This window comes from Corythoichthys intestinalis, chromosome 8 (genome assembly GCF_030265065.1).
Source record: "Corythoichthys intestinalis isolate RoL2023-P3 chromosome 8, ASM3026506v1, whole genome shotgun sequence".
Taxonomy (NCBI): Eukaryota; Metazoa; Chordata; class Actinopteri; order Syngnathiformes; family Syngnathidae; genus Corythoichthys; species Corythoichthys intestinalis.
Genome location: NC_080402.1, coordinates 6,306,859 through 6,323,398, shown reverse-complemented (window position 1 = coordinate 6,323,398; position 16,540 = coordinate 6,306,859). Strand labels below are relative to the sequence as shown.

Here is a 16,540-nt window from a genome sequence, read left to right as displayed (position 1 = left end):
AATTCAGTATTCTTTCTCCTCCAAACAAGAGAACCTGTGTTTCTACCAAAAAAGTTCTATTTTGGTTTCATCTGACCATAACACATTCTCCCAGTCCTCTTCTGGATCATCCAAATGCTCTCTAGCGAACCGCAGATGGGCCTGGACGTGTACTGGCTTCAGCAGGGGGACACGTTTGGCAGTGCAGGATATGAGTCTGTGGCGTCGCATTGTGTTACTGATAGTAGCCTTTGTTACTGTGGTCCCAGCTCTCTGTAGGTCATTCTCGAGGTCCCCCCGTGTGGTTCTGGAATTTTTGCTCACCGTTCATGTTATCATTTTGACGCCACGGGGTGAGATCTTGCATGGAGCCCCAGATCGAGGGAGATTATCAGTGGTCTTGTATGTCTTTCATTTTCTAATAATTGCTCCCACAGTTGATTTCTTTACACCAAGCGTTTTAGCTATTGCAGATTCAGTCCTCCCAGCCCGGTGCAGGTAAAAAATTTTGTCTCTGGTGTCCTTCGACAGTTTTTTGGTCTTGGCCATAGTGGAGTTTGGAGTGTGACTGACTGAGATTTTGGACAACACTAGCCCGCATTATTATACCGATAATGAGTTAAAACAGGTGCCATTAATACAGGTAATGAGCGGAGCCTCGTTAGACCTCGTTAGAAGACGTTGGACCTCTTTGACAGCCAGAAATCTTGCTTGTTTGTAGGTGACCAAATACTTTTTTTCCACTCTAATTTGGAGATAAATTCTTTCAAAATCAAACAATGTGATTTTTTTTTCCCCCCCCCCACATTCTGTCTCTCATGGTTGAGGTTTACCCATGTTGACAATTACAGGCCTCTCTAATCTTTTCAAGTAGGAGAACTTGCACAATTGGTGGTTGACTAAATACTTATTCGCCCCACTGTGTATACATATATATATATATATATATATATATATATATATATGTATATATATATATATATATTAGATAATTATAATTATTGCGTTAATGAGCGGTAATTAATTTTTTAAATTAATCCCATTAAAATATTTGATGCAATTAACGCACAAATGCCCCGCTGAAACAGATTAAAATGACAGCACAGTGAAAGGAGTACTTGTTGTGTTTTTTTTCCGCTTTCTGCTGGCGCTTGGGTGCGACTGATTTTACAGGCTTTAGCACCCATGAGCATTGTGTAAGTAATTATTGACATCAACAATGGCGGGCTACTAGTTTATTTTTTGATTGAAAATTTAACAAATTTTCTTAAAACGAAAACATTAAGAGGGGTTTTAATATAAAATTTCTATAACTTGTACTAACATTTATCTTTTAAGAACTACAAGTCTTTCTATCCATGGATCGCTTTAACAGAATGTTAATAATGTTAATGTCATCTTGTTGATTTATTGTTATAATAAACAAATACAGTCCTTATGTACCGTATGTTGCATGTATATATCCATCTTGTCTTTCCATTCCAACAATAATTTAGAGAAAAATATGGCATATTTTATAGATGGTTTGAATTGCGATTAATTACGATTAATTAATTTTTAAGCTGTAATTAACTCGATTAAAAATTTTAATCAATTGACAGCCCTAATATATATATATATATATATATATATATATATTTTTTTTTTTTTTTTTTTTTTTTTTTAATCTGCGATGCACTGAGGGTGCGAAAGTTGAGCCGCAAAATAGCAAGGGATCAGTTATCACCTAGCCCTGAATCAAAGCAAAACAAAGTTTCGTGTTATCCATTCACCATCTTCCCGATTTCAATCCCTCACCCGTCCGTCCCAACGTCAATTCACTAAAAACCTCCCTGAAATTTCCCGTCTCATTAGAATGCAGACAGTGTGCGGCCCATCAGTCCCGCTGAAACCTCGCTGCCATTCAACATTACCCACATATTTTTTCACGAAACGGCGTGGTCGAGAGCGGGGAAAAGCCGACTTCCTGTTTATATTAGAGATGGGAAAAAGTTTTTTAATCATACTGGGTGAGATGGGGGGTGCGCAAATAAAATTAAAGGTTATTAAAGCATCCGTACTCTGATCAAAGCTGCGCCCATAAACAGATTCCCCCTGAATCAGAGCAATTAGCCGTAGCGGCGTGGAAAAGTTCTCTCCGTTTCCCCCTGCTTAATAATGGAAACTAGGATACCGTAGGGGGGAAGCAGTCAGGCCTGAAGACGATAGCTCTCTCATGGCTTGGTGTTCAACAGCTTTTAGGAGCACTCCAAACAAATTAAAATGTATAAAGCTTTACTGTGACTTAATAAAGCATCTTACACCTTTCTTTAGAACGCACCTAAATATCGCGCTCAGGAAATTGAAACCACTCTTAAGGTAGTTTAGGCCGAATTCATGGTGACTATAGAGTGAGGTTATTTGCTAAGTGGACCTATAGAAGCACAAATGAATTTAAAAAGTTATGGGGGTCTAAAGTACGTGTTTCTCAGGAGCGGCCGAGTTCAAGTTGCTGGGTTTAACCCTTTAACACCTAAGCCTATTTTGGCCTAATTTGCATGGCTTTTATTAGGGCCCGAGCACCAACTGGTGCGAGAGCCCTATTGTAATGCATGGATTATTCTTTTTCTCCTTCATGGCAAATAAAAATGGCCAATTTGGAGGCCTGAACATGCTCGAAAACTTTGCACATATGTGCGACTTCGCGTAAATTTAGATAGTTTTGAAACATTGTGAAAAATTTAACAAAATGGCTCAGTGGCGCCCCCTTGAATTATTAAAAAAGGCCTCTACTAGTAGGTTTTTTTTTCAACATAGAGCGATGAAATTTTGGGAGTCGATACCTTGCGCAAAACTGCTCCAAAAAGTCTCTTGCACCCATGTTCCAAATCCAACAGGAAATTTTGGGACTGAATGTGAATTTTTTTTTAAATCAAATTACAAGGTGCACATTTGAGACCTTGGAGTTACTTGGGTCCTCCTTAAATTTGGTAAGACTGTTTATGAGACATATAAGATCTTAAGTTTTCAAAATGGTGTGTTGTCATTCATGGGCCTGACCTGGGCGGAGTTCCAAAGTCGGTCATTTTTTTTTGGCAAAACGACACATTCAGTCAATGACTAATAACTCCTTGATCCAAGGTTTAATCTTTTTCATATCTGGACCGACCTTTTTTTCATGAACTTACACTGTTTACAGTCAGGGAATATGGCATATTTGGTCGAATTGGCCCAATTGGAAGATTCATTTTGGTTTTGAATAAGGGCACTGCTGCACAGCTCAGTAGCACCTCCTTTATTGTAGGACCCTCCTCAATAGTTTTTTTTTTATCCTCGGTGTGAAGGTATTTTTATCCCCCCAAAAAGAGGCGAGTTTCCAGGAAGTTAGGTTCTCATGAGATAATGAGAGGGGGACGATCTGCCACCACCCTGACCTGCGTGCTGTCCAAGTTGCGCCAAATTCCGAGGGCCCGTTCAGTCCTGCTTGCAGGCCTAATTTTGCTTTTATATTTCAAAGAAAACATTGTTCACAATATCCAGGTTGGGTGCCTTTCTTCAGGACACCATAACCTTCATGTCCAAACTGTTGTTTTCTTCCTGACCAATTATAACCAATATTTTGGACCCAAAAAAACAAAAAAAATCCCAAAAACTTTTGCCAAAATGTGTAATATTGATGTCACATTGACAACTAAACATGCTCGACGAAACGTTTCGAAGCTTTGTAATGTTCAACTTATTAGGATAAACATTCAGCAAAAAAAAAAAAAATGACACTGAATTAGGGCTGCAGCCGTCGATTATTTTCGAAGTCGATTAATCGATGAACTTGGTGGTTCGAATAATCGAGTAATCGGATGAGGAACACGAAAAATAAAAATACCTGAGCTGAGCCTCAAACGATATAAAAATAAATACATAAGAATCTATGTCAACAAAAGAAAAATCGGCTAATTACGTAGCAAAAGTCCGCTAGCTTAAATGCTATAAAACGCTAACTTGAAAAATAAATAAATAAAAATTAACAATGCTCTTATCAAATGGTTCAGACACTCCAAAAACTTGGCTTATGTTCGTCTTGACATGGAGCAGCTGGATTCAGCCATGTGACATGAGGCAGACTAGAGGGCAGTGTATCCACCCAAATCAATAAAACAATCCAAACACTTTCAAAATAAACCATTACAACGCCACTTAAATTAAACGAATACTCGAAGCTGCAAAATGTAATTTGAAACTTTTTTTCTAATCGAATACTCGAGTTAATCGATTAATCGTTGCAGCACTCGACTGAGTGACTAGTTTTATATTTGATAGTTCAACAGAAACAGCAGGTACAGTGGTATAAAAAAGTCTGAACATTTTGGAATTTCTCACATTTCTTCATCAAATCAGCATCAAATTTGAGCTGATCTTTGTCAAAATCACACAGATGAAAAAGTGTCCGCTTTAACTAAAACCACCCAAACAGTTATTCATATTTTAATGAGGATACTATGCAAAAAATGACTGAAGGAGGAGAAATAAGTAAGTGAACCATCACATTTAATTTCTTCTCAGCTAGGGTTTGTCTGGTTGGGTCTGGTCATGCGTGGATCCCGTCGGGCGCGCGGTGGTCTCGCGGGCGGGTGGGGTGCCGCCCCGGGGCCGCGGCCCTTCCTTGGCTGGCAGGGTGGGGTGGAGTGGGATGGGGGTTGGGTGGTGTATGTGGTGGCCATAGTTCCCTCCCGGGTCGGCCCGGCCGGAACCGCGTCACCTTGTTCGGGTACCGGGGAGGTGCCTCCTGGTGTCATACTGCGCACCCCTCCTGGCCCGGGGGTAGGTTGGGGTGGTTGCGCCTCCGTCCCCTTGGTCTGTCTCCGGCCCTTTTCGCCTCTCTGGATCGCGGTGGCTGCCACTGCCCTTCTGCCGCCCAGGGTCGTCGGTGGGGCCCGCGGGGCCTTGGGTGGGGTTTGCTGTCCCTTGCCAGTGGTTGGGACATCCCCTGGTGTCCGGCGCTTGGCTTGGCGCCTGCTCGGGGTACGGGGTTGGTGCTCAGGCGGCGGGGGGAGGGGTGGGCGGTTGCGGGTGCGCCGGGGGTGGTCTGGGGCGTCCCCCTCTTCCCATCCCTGAGGTCCAGTTATTGGAGCGTGGGTGCCCCAGGGGACCACCCTGGATCCCGGGGGGGGGGGGGGGGGGGGGGTAATGATGGCTCCTTTGCTGGGCTGCGAGAGGAGGAATGGGCTGTGCTGCACTTGAAGGCTCTCGCAGGGCGGGAGAAGGGTGTGTTTGGGATTATTTTCTGTTTGTGGATTGGACAGGAGGATTTGGGAGTTACTGTTGTCCGAGCAACGAGGATGTGGATTTTTCCCACCTCCACGTCAACGGGGCTCTTGGAGTCTTGTCAGTCGTGTTATCAGTTGGTTATCGGGTGTTCTCGTGTTAGGACAGATCATCCTGCCCTTTGTCGTGGACAGTCCAGGAAACTGGTTGCGAGACTTTGTGGTGCAGACATGTGCTTGTCAGCGTCAGTCTTGCTCAGTCAGTTGCATGACGCACACGTTGGGCTTCCGCGATAGGAAGGCGTCATGTATCTCTTGTGCCCTATGTTTTGCTTATCTTCCTTAAACTATGTTATAAGTGCTATTTATTTTACATTGGGTGTGTTAAAGTAATAAAAACAGCCATACAGTAAATACGAGAAACGATACTATTCCCTGATTGATTATATTAAGTGTGTTAGAGTAATGCAAACAGTTAGACAGTGCCTACGAGAAAAGGTACCATATCCTTCAATAGAAATCAGGCAGTGTTTGCCCTGTTTAATGATTGTGCTCCTTTCATTTTAATCTAGATAGAAGCATCACACCATTTCAATTCTTGAATTGAACTGCTGACAAGAGCAAAGTACACGCCTAGTCCTTGCTTAACTGAGCTGCTGTGACAAATACTGGAGTCTCGCATAAAAATTAAACTTTTAAGGCCCCACTGTCCACTCCGAGCACTTGCACCGCATCGATTTGATGTGAATGAGAAAGCCTGTGTGTGCGTTTTGTGGCGTAAGAGTTGCTTGCGAGGCCACAAAAAGCGGTTTCCTTTTTCCCCCAATCTGCCAATTCCTCCCTAAAAGCCATGTTAGTTTGCAAATGAAAGGCTAATTGGAATTGAATACCTCGGCAAATACTTATCGGCGTGTGTGTGTGTTTGCGTGCGTTTGAGTTCAGCTAGTGAAAACAAAACACAAAGTGTCATTAAGTATTTATAAGCGAGCTGTAGACATTTGAAGGCCCTTGTTTGCATGTGTATTTACATTTTCTTGGTGCACTGGGAATGCCCCGTTGCGTGGCCGCACAAGGCGGCGCCCTGGGGTTTAACGAATACGCATAGGTGGCTACATGATTTGCCACTAAAAGTCAAGGTCTCTCATTTGAATACAGCCAGATAACGAAAACAGAGTGCGACGGAGAGCCTCGTTATCCCTGTGCGACTTGGCCAAAGGTGGCGTGGTAATGCGCAGTACCAACCGTTAGGGCGGTGGTTCTTAACCTGGGTTTGATGGAACCCCTGGGGTTTGGCGAGTAAGTCTAAAGGGGTTCGGCGAATGTTAAGACACACAGAGCCCTGTTTTCATACATTGACTAAAGGCAAAGTGTTGTTTTAGACCAGGTTTTGGACTGGTTTGCCCCCAATTTACAGGCTTTATTCCTGGGGTGTTAAACAAAGCAAAACAAACTTTCAACTGCTAGTCCTCCATCTAATGGAAGGAGAAACTGGTTTGCTCAGTTGAAGGTTGACACGCACTTGGTATGAGGAAGTCATGAAAAAGTATGATGCAAGGATGCGACAATAAAATGAGAATGTAGACCTGAAAAACAGAAAAAGAACAATTTGGAACGAAATGAGTTTCATTTACCGTAATTTTCAAACTTTAAGCCACTACTTTTTCCCCTCATTTTGGATCCTGAGGCTTACAGTCCAGTGCGACTTATTTGTTGATTTATTTGGGTTAATAGTAAGCCTGAACGATATATCGTTTAAACATCGCCATCGCGATGTGCGCTTGCGCGATAGTCCCATCGCAAGCACGTGCGATAGTTTTTTTCTTTTTTTTAAATCCGCATATGCCTTGCTTTCTGCTCTGCGCACAGCCTCACACCCTCCCTCTCCCAGCCCTTTGTTCCTCTCAGTCACTGCGGCACTTGCTTATTAAAGTTAACGATGGCTTTGATCTGGCCAAAGAAGCCGGGCAGCAATCTGTCAATCATCGTTTAACTTGTTAAACAGTTTCTGTAAGGAAGCCTTGCTGGAATGAATGTGTGTGTGTGTGTGTGGAGACGTTGGAGACATATAAATGCCAGAAGTGATCATGAGGAGTTTGAAATTTCTACATGTCACTCCAACGGTCACAGCTAAGGTAGATAAACAGAAGCATTTAATAAAGCCAAGCATTTATCTACTACAGTACTTTATTCTTGTTCAAAAATAATTTGGTTGGACAGTTATGTTTAAAACTGATCATAATTATGACATTTGAAGTGCTTAAAAAACATTTATAGTTTAATTTAAGTTTTTTTTTAAATCACTTTGGGAGGAAAGTGAGAAAAAACATGTCTTATATGTATCTCTTTCCAATGCTAAATCAGAATACATTGAGCACAAAAAACACACACACCCACAAAAAAATAATAAAAAATTGGGGGGGGGCGCAACTTTGTGGTTTTTCACTTATCGCGGCAGTTTCTGGTCCCCATTAACCGCGAAAAACGAGGGATCACTGTACACTGTGGTGATGGTGAGTCATCCAAAGTCCTTCCAAAAAAACTATTCAAGTCATCTAGTGAAAATTTCTTTAAAAAAAATATATATATACATTTATTTTATTATATTTTTAATATCGCAATATAATATCGCAATATATCGCAAACCCCCAAAAAATCGCAACAATAGTTTTTTCCAATATCGTTCAGGCCTAGTTAATAGGTAACCATTTATTTGACAGTGGCGTTATAAGGCTGTTATAAGACTGTCATAGTTATGACATGACACTATTATGGGCATTACTGAATGCTAATGACAGATGTCATTGACTCCCAGCCATCCTCACCGGAGCAAGGCCCTTCTCTCCCGGCCGTTTTACTGGATTTTGACTGATTTTGCAAGGCCCACAGAAAATTCTGTTCTATTGCTATATAAACATGGAACCCAACAAAAGAAAGATTAGACTCTCTTCTTTCAGCAGAAAAAAAGTAAGTTCATATCTTTTTCCATTGTTTAGAAATCAGCATGAGAAAATAGCTTAGTTTGAGCAATTTTCCAATTTCTGATGAAAAAACAGAGAAATTGAGCTTTTTGTGAAAGCATACATTTCAAACACACTGTACCTTTGACTTTAACACAGCTATTTTTTGCTTGATTTACATACCAAACATCTGAATAATGTTTTCCTTTTACAAAATAACATAAACAACAAGACAAATAGAGCTTTTATTAGCAAAGTAACAATTTATTTACACATAACTAATTGAGAGAGGACGCTGTTGTGGCTGTGACAGCCGGGTAAACTTTTCCCTCATCGCCGCCTATCTCATAAAGATGGATTTTTAAAAAATCTCTGTGGGGTCGGCTTGGCGAGCGGCACGGACTCAACCGCATCGTCCAGCGCCTGTCATCCCGGGCGTCCTCTAGTTTGTTCTCCATTCGGTCGTCTTCCGCCGGTGGCCGTTTAAACGGGTTGCGTGTCTTCCCAATTGCGCTACTGCCCTCCAGTGGCCAGGTTTATAGCTTTAAAATAGATTTTCAGCTTTTTGCTTTGGAGCTAAGTTGAATCAGAACCCAGAGATGTCTCTTGTAAAAAAAAAAAAAAAAAAAGAAACGTAAAAGACGTATAAATACATCTCTGGGACACTGAAAGAATACAAAAATAGAACGTATTTTTACATTTTTGGAAGAAAATGAGTTAAATGGCATCAGGCAAAGGATGTCACTAACTCCATTTATGTCAAGCTTGGATCTTTTACATCCATTCAAAAGTGAGATAATTTGCCGGATGACACGAAATGACATCTGTTATCAGCATTCATTAGTGCTCATGACAAGGTAATGTCATAATTATGATTGTCTTATAAAGTCTTATTGCGCAACTGTCAAATAAAGTGTTACCAAAGATCATAACTAACAATTAATGAAACAACTGGAACAGTAATTAAAGAAATAATTAGCACAGAACATGAATTTTGTCTGTAGCGCCGCAATGCATGCTAGAAGGCATGTTGGACGACAACAGTGTTGACAGCAGGTGGCAGCAGAGGTTGACTATCTCCCCCAAGGGATCAGTGATGGCCAAATGCAGCTTCTTGAAGCAATGAAGCTTTGCAGTCAATTGGTTGAAAACTTTATGGTTGTTCATTTGGTCTTGTGACAGTCCTATGACACTGCTGTCAAATAAAGTGTTACCGGTTAATATCTTTTGGTGTAAATATCCCATAATACGGTGAGGACAGCTGCGGCCTATAGTCTAGGGTGGCTTATCTATAAACAAATGCTGTTTTCGTGTCCAATTCGGTGGGTGACGATTTATAGTCAGGTGTGCCTTGTAGTCCGAAAATTACGGTAATTTTCCAACATGAAAAACAACAGCAAAATGCAGTAAAGTTTTGTTTCCCACTGATGTAGGTACGTACTGTTTTTGTGTGGAATATAAAAGTTTTTTTCATATGTTTTTAGGGCCTTTAAAGGTCACATTATGTTGATTTTAGGGCATTTACAGGTCACTTTCTGTTGATTTTGAGTTACTTCCTATTCATTTAGGAACATTTCAGGGTCAGGATCTGTAATTGCCCCCATATCAACAGGAAATGACCCAGAAATGCTCCAAAATCAACAGGAAGTGACCAAACCTCAATATATTGTAGAATGATTTCCTGACCTGTGTATCACAAATTGTATCTTATCTTGAGGTTCCCACCCCTATTGAATTTACCGTATGCTACCAAGCTATACTGTATGTAGCTCTGTAATTAGTGCTGCAACGATTCATCGATTAACTCGAGTAATTCGATTAGAAAAAAAAGATTCGAATTAAATTTTGCTGCTTTGAGTATTCGTTTAATTAAAGTGACGTTGTAATGGTTTGTTTTGAAAGTATTTGTGTTTAGTTTTATTGATTTGGGTGGATACACTGCCCTCTAGTGGCAACAATGAATATGACCTAACTCATTTCACATGGCTGAATCCATCTGCTCCCTGTTAAGACCAACATAAGCTAAATTTTTGTTTGAGCTCATGTTTTTTTTTAATGCATTTGTAATTTAGTGTATAGATATTTTTAGCCGTTTTTTGTGGGAATATGTGTTTGAACTATTTGTTAAAAAAAAAAAAAAGTTAGCGTTTTATAGCATTTAAGCTAGCAAACTTTTGCTATGTAAGTTGGTCAATTGTTATTTTGTTGTACTTAGATCCTCATTTATTTATTTATACCGTTTGAGGCTCAGCTCAGGTGTTTTAATCCGATTCGTTGATTATTCAAACTAACTAGTTCATCGATTAATTTACTACTTAAATAATCAATAGCTGCAGCCCTGATTGTAATGACTATTAAGAATCATCTTTTATACTTCAGGCCACATGGAAAGACGCCGCGTGCCGAGCCCTGGCAGTTACGACAAGAGAATAGCGATGCCGTGTGGAACGAACTTGCCTACTTCAAAAATCTCACCCGGAAACTCACTCTTGAGAAGTAAGTCGCTTTTGAAACACTTGAGCATCTTATCTGCATCACCATGAGGATACTGACAGTCACATTGAATTTTTTTTTATATTGACTTTGACCTTCCCAACTTCACAGCACCCCTTCAATCCGTCACATCATTACCCAACAGCGGGGGTCGGAGTAAGATCATTAGACTTTCCTCATTTGTAAAATTGGCCACCCAAATATTCACACATGAAAGCACAAGCGGATACAAAAGAGGCGGTCTCACCAAGGGTGTTTTCCCACCTATAGTTCACTTAATCCGATACGAATCAGATGATAGCGCTTGTGAAATTGTTGGTTATTTTGAACGCCCGGAGAGAGATCTCAAGTTCTCGCTCACTTAGTTTTTCTTGTTGCTCTTCTTAGGAAGGACATTGACTGAAATTGCTCCTCCATTATTTGTGGATTGATCACAATGAAATTTGGTAGTTACAGTGCCTTGCAAAAGTATTCGGCCCCCTTGAATCTTGCAACCTTTCGCCACATTTCAGGCTTCAAACATAAAGATATGAAATTTAATTTTTTTGTCAAGAATCAACAACAAGTGGGACACAATCGTGAAGTGGAACAACATTTATTGGATAATTTAAACTTTTTTAACAAATAAAAAACTGAAAAGTGGGGTGTGCAGTATTATTCGGCCCCCTTGCGTTAATACTTTGTAGCGCCACCTTTTGCTCCAATTACAGCTGCAAGTCGCTTGGGGTATGTTTCTATAGGTTTTGCCATCGAGAGACTGACATTCTTGCCCATTCTTCCTTGCAAAACAGCTCGAGCTCAGTGAGGTTGGATGTAGAGTGTTTGTGCACAGCAGTCTTCAGCTCTTTCCACAGATTCTCGATTGGATTCAGGTCTGGACTTTGACTTGGCCATTCTAACACCTGGATACGTTTATTTTTTAACCATTCCATTGTAGATTTGGCTTTATGTTTTGGATCATTGTCCTGTTGGAAGATAAATCTCCGTCCCAGTCTCAGGTCTCGTGCAGATACCAACAGGTTTTCTTCCAGAATGTTCCTGTATTTGGCTGCATCCATCTTCCCGTCAATTTTAACCATCTTCCCTGTCCCTGCTGAAGAAAAGCAGGCCCAAACCATGATGCTGCCACCACCATGTTTGACAGTGGGGATGGTGTGTTCAGGGTGATGAGCTGTGTTGCTTTTACGCCAAACATATCGTTTTGCATTGTGGCCAAAAAGTTCAATGTTGGTTTCATCTGACCAGAGCACCTTCTTCCACATGTTTGGTGTGTCTCCCAGGTGGCTTGTGGCAAACTTTAAACGAGACCTTTTATGGATATCTTTGAAAAATGGCTCTCTTCTTGCCACTCTTCCATAAAGGCCAGATTTGTGCAGTGTACAACTCATTGTTGTCCTATGGACAGACTCTCCCACCTCAGCTGTAGATGTCTGCAGTTCATCCAGAGTGATCATGGGCCCCTTGGCTGCATCTCTGATCAGTTTTCTCCTTGTTTGAGAAGAAAGTTTGGAAGGACGGCCGGGTCTTGGTAGATTTGCAGTGGTCTGATGCTCCTTCCATTTCAATATGATGGCTTGCACAGTGCTCCTTGAGATGTTTGCAGCTTGGGAAATCTTTTTGTATCCAAATCCGGCTTTAAACTTCTCCACAACAGTATCTCGGACCTGCCTGGTGTGTTCCTTGGTTTTCATAATGCTCTCTGCACTTTAAACAGAACCCTGAGACTATCACAGAGCAGGTGCATTTATACGGAGACTTGATTACACACAATTGGATTCTATTTATCATCATCGGTCATTTAGGACAACATTGGATCATTCAGAGATCCTCACTGAACTTCTGGAGTGAGTTTGATGCACTGAAAGTAAAGGGGCTGAATAATATTGCACGCCCCACTTTTCAGTTTTTTATTTGTTAAAAAAGTTTAAATGATCCAATAAATGTTGTTCCACTTCACGATTGTGTCCCACTTGTTGTTGATTCTTGACAAAAAAATTAAATTTCATATCTTTATGTTTGAAGCCTGAAATGTGGCGAAAGGTTGCAAGATTCAAGGGGGCCGAATACTTTTGCAAGGCACTATATATGCTAGGGATGTTTATTTTGATAAATTGATTACAGGACTGTCTCAGAAAATTAGAATACACAATATTCTAATTTTCTGAGACAGTCCTGTACATTAATCCACCATTTAAAGCAGGGGTGTCCAAACTTTTTGCAAAGGGGACCAGATTTGGCGTGGTAAAAATGTGGGGGGCCGACCTTGGCTGACGTCCTTTACATAGAACAATATACAGGACTGTCTCAGAAAATTAGAATATTGTGTATTCTAATTTCCTGAGACAGTCCAGTACAGGCAAGTTTTAAAGAGTCTGAAAGTAAGACATAAGAGAGTTGTTCAACTTTACAGTGGGGCAAATAAGTATTTAGTCAACCACTAATTGTACAAGTTCTCCCACTTGAAAATAATAGAGAGGCCTGTAATTGTCAACATGAGTAAACCTCAATCATGAGAGACAGAATGTGGAGAGAAAAAATGAGAAAATCACATTGTTTGATTTTTAAAGAATTTATTTGCAAATCATGGTGGAAAATAAGTATTTCGTCAATACTTTCTCCACCCCATCTGAGTGGGTGTTCTCCACTGCACTCATATGTTCTTTTAAAAAGGAGGATTTTTTATTTCTATGAGAAAAATGTTTCAGTAAAATGTTACACGTTCTTGTCTATTTGCCACAGTTAACATCGAGGCTTTGGGCCTCTTTTGACCTCGTTGGGAGTTTGTTAGGTTGTGACTTCTGATTAAACAAACTAGATGCCAATCAAAATGTTTGTTCTTCTTTTTCCCCAAATTAGAATCGGTAAGAGAATTGATATAGAATCAAATCGTTAAGCAATATCGTTAAAATCCTATCAATTCGCATCCCTATTTGTAACTGTAGCTAATTACTTTTTAAACTAAGATTAACAACATCTGATGTTGACGGACATACCTGCCCTAGTTAATCCATTTATGCTAGCAAAGTATCACGACTAGCTAACAATTAATTGCTCTTCCACTACATGGCACATAGTCAAATGTAGAGATGTCCCGATCTGATCCAAATATCGGATCGGATGCCGATATGGGCAAAAAAATGCGCATCGGTATCGGATCGGCCAACACGGAAAAATTCCGATCCAGACTTACTTTTTTTTGTCTGGTTGGGTCTTACTGTTTTTTCTTGAAAGTCCGGTCCGGGTTTTCCAGCGCACCGATTTACATAATCCATTCCAGCTTTTGCTTCGGTTTCCCTAAAATCTGGTCCGCATTTTACGGTACACCTTCAACACACTACATTTACATTACCGTCTCCCAATTTACCGAGAGACTTTATCGGTAAAAATGTCAGCTATGTGGGATCATTTCACCTTAAAGGACGACAAAGACGAAGAGGCAGAGTGTAACATATGCCACAATAAAGTCAAGCCTGGTGGTAAAGCTGTAAGAAGTTTTAATACAACCAACCTAATCAAGCATTTAGCGAAATACAACCACAAAAAACAAAACCGAAGACAAAAAGAAAGGTCCTACGCAACCAACTCTGGCAGAAACTTTTGCTATACGTGACAAACTGGCACTCGACAGTCCCAAAGCCTAGGGGATAACAAGAGTTATTGCCGAAGAATTCATTCTGGATGACGAGCCATTATCTCTCGTGAGTAAAGACGCACCATCCAACACTTAGAACCACGGTACAACATGCCTAGCCGTTATTACATCCTTGAGCGATTCGGCCGTGGAAGATTCGAGAACGATTCACAGACATCCAAATTCCGATTATTGAAATACGTCAAGTAAAGCGGAACTAATACACAACGCGGTCTTCGGGACGCAATGAGAAACGGACCGCATTGCGTCCCGAGACTAAACATCCTGCTTGTCATAGACCTGGGTAATGCCAATGCTCAACTCACGGCGTTAGCTCAACTCATGCCGCTGGATAAAAAACACAAGAATACCTGACTGCTGCTGACAGTCGCTACAAACTACGTCAACATTGTTTTACTGGAGATAATAGATATCATATGTAAAGAGAACTAGATGCAAGATGACAGACTCGACGGCGTTCACAAAATTGAAGTATTGAAAACTAGTTGCGTTGGTAAACAGCCGCCATCTTAAAGCAGGAGACTTCCCTAGTAGGCTGTTGTGAACCTTCGAAGCGAACCTAATTAACTTTTTATCTAAAATACTCCTAGATCGGCAAAATCATGACTTGAATCGATCTTCAAAACAGTTTTAAAACTTTCACATGTCGAAAGTAGACAGAAGGGAAATTATGGAATAACGGGAGCAATTTTAACAACTTTAACAGCTGATTCGCAAAATTAAATGAATTGAATGTAGTTTAAAGCTGCTGATACAGAATGGGGACTTGAGTATTTTATTTACTGTTTTAAAAATGTTAACTTGATACTGAAATAGTCGTTTATTTAAACCTGAGAGGTTTTTTATACAATTTTTGTAACTAATGCACGAAACATTAAAAGCATCTAATAGCTTGGGGGGTTTGTGGGATTTTATACTGAGGTTGTTTGTGTGTTTTGCTTTTTAAGACAGTTTACAGTATATTATTTGCTCGTTTTACTGACTGACTATGCCATTTCTGTTTGTTATTTATAATGTTTTGTGTTTGTCACTCAATAAACAGGTCAGTTTCTTGTTACCAACCGTTGTGTGTTATTCAAACTCACCTAATTCAGCTGGCTAGTTGTTATCAAGAGTACTAAAACCTTTTTCAACATGAGTCTGACAACTAAGTAAGCAGGCTAAATAACTTTAAACTTTAATACATGCTCAGATAGGCCGGTATTGGTATCGGCCAGTATCGTCTCAAATCGGAAGTGCAAAACAATATCGGTATCGGATCGGAAGTGCAAAAACCTGGATCGGGACATCCCTAGTCCAATGTGTATACACCTGTTGCAACTCACTCAAAAGTATTGCTTCCGGCACGGTTATTAATTTCAATTCAATTTGACAGGCCTGGTTTTAAGTTTTTAAGTAAGGTGAGACAATGTCATGACCTTTTTTTGTGTTGCATGAAACACTTAATGCTTTCAATATTTTTCCGTCACCCAAAAAACATTAAACGTTTAAATATGTGCTCTTGTCTTTTTAAACACGGTACTCTGTTGGTTCTGCTTGCCTCCATTGTCTTGTTTGATGTGAAGAAGCGCTTGTAAGTGCAGCACTAGCGGTGACCCTCCGCGACGCCCCGCACAAAGCTTGGCCTCGAGCCAGAGTCTCGGCTCCTCCCGTCTCCCCCGGCCTTCACCTTTCCTCACCTCTCCCCGGCGCCTCCGCGCTTTCTTCCCTCTTCACTTTTTCCGCTTCGTCTTCGCCGCCCGCCTCCCCCTGGCCCTCCGTGATGCCGCAGTGTAGGTTGAGGCCAGAATTGTGGTACCCCCTTCCCTCCCCTCTGCTCAGCCCCCTGCCCTGTCCTCCTAATCCCAGCTGAGCTCATTATGATATAGCCCGGCTGCCTCTCTCCAAGCCTGAGCTGTCCGAGTTAATTACAGGCTAGTAGCCCTAGTGCCGCTGATGCTGCCTGTTAAGGGATGTCCATCCGCCAGCCTGCCTGCCTGGAACTGAGCAGTGCACTAGATGGTCTGTGGGAAATGGGGGTCAGTGCTAGGGGGGGTAAACAGACTACACGCAGGGTCCTTGAAACCGACCCGCGAGGGGAAACCTCTTTTCCTGACGGTGTAACTCTCCTGTCCTAAGGGTTTAGTGTTGATCCCGTTCATGTGCCGCTGACCGGCTACACTTTATTTTTCAGATTACGGCCTCTCGCAGGTTTTCAGAGTTTCACGTCGGGTTGTGTT

At 41.1% G+C, this 16,540-nt stretch overlaps 1 protein-coding gene across 1 annotated transcript in view; it reads left to right on the top strand.

Annotated features, from left to right (window-relative positions):
- cntln (centlein, centrosomal protein) overlaps window positions 1–16,540 on the top strand; it is a 336,531-nt gene that overhangs the window by 124,520 nt on the left and 195,471 nt on the right. The window contains 1 exon segment of the mRNA XM_057843797.1: window positions 10,556–10,672. Coding sequence (XP_057699780.1) covers window positions 10,556–10,672 — 117 coding nt within the window.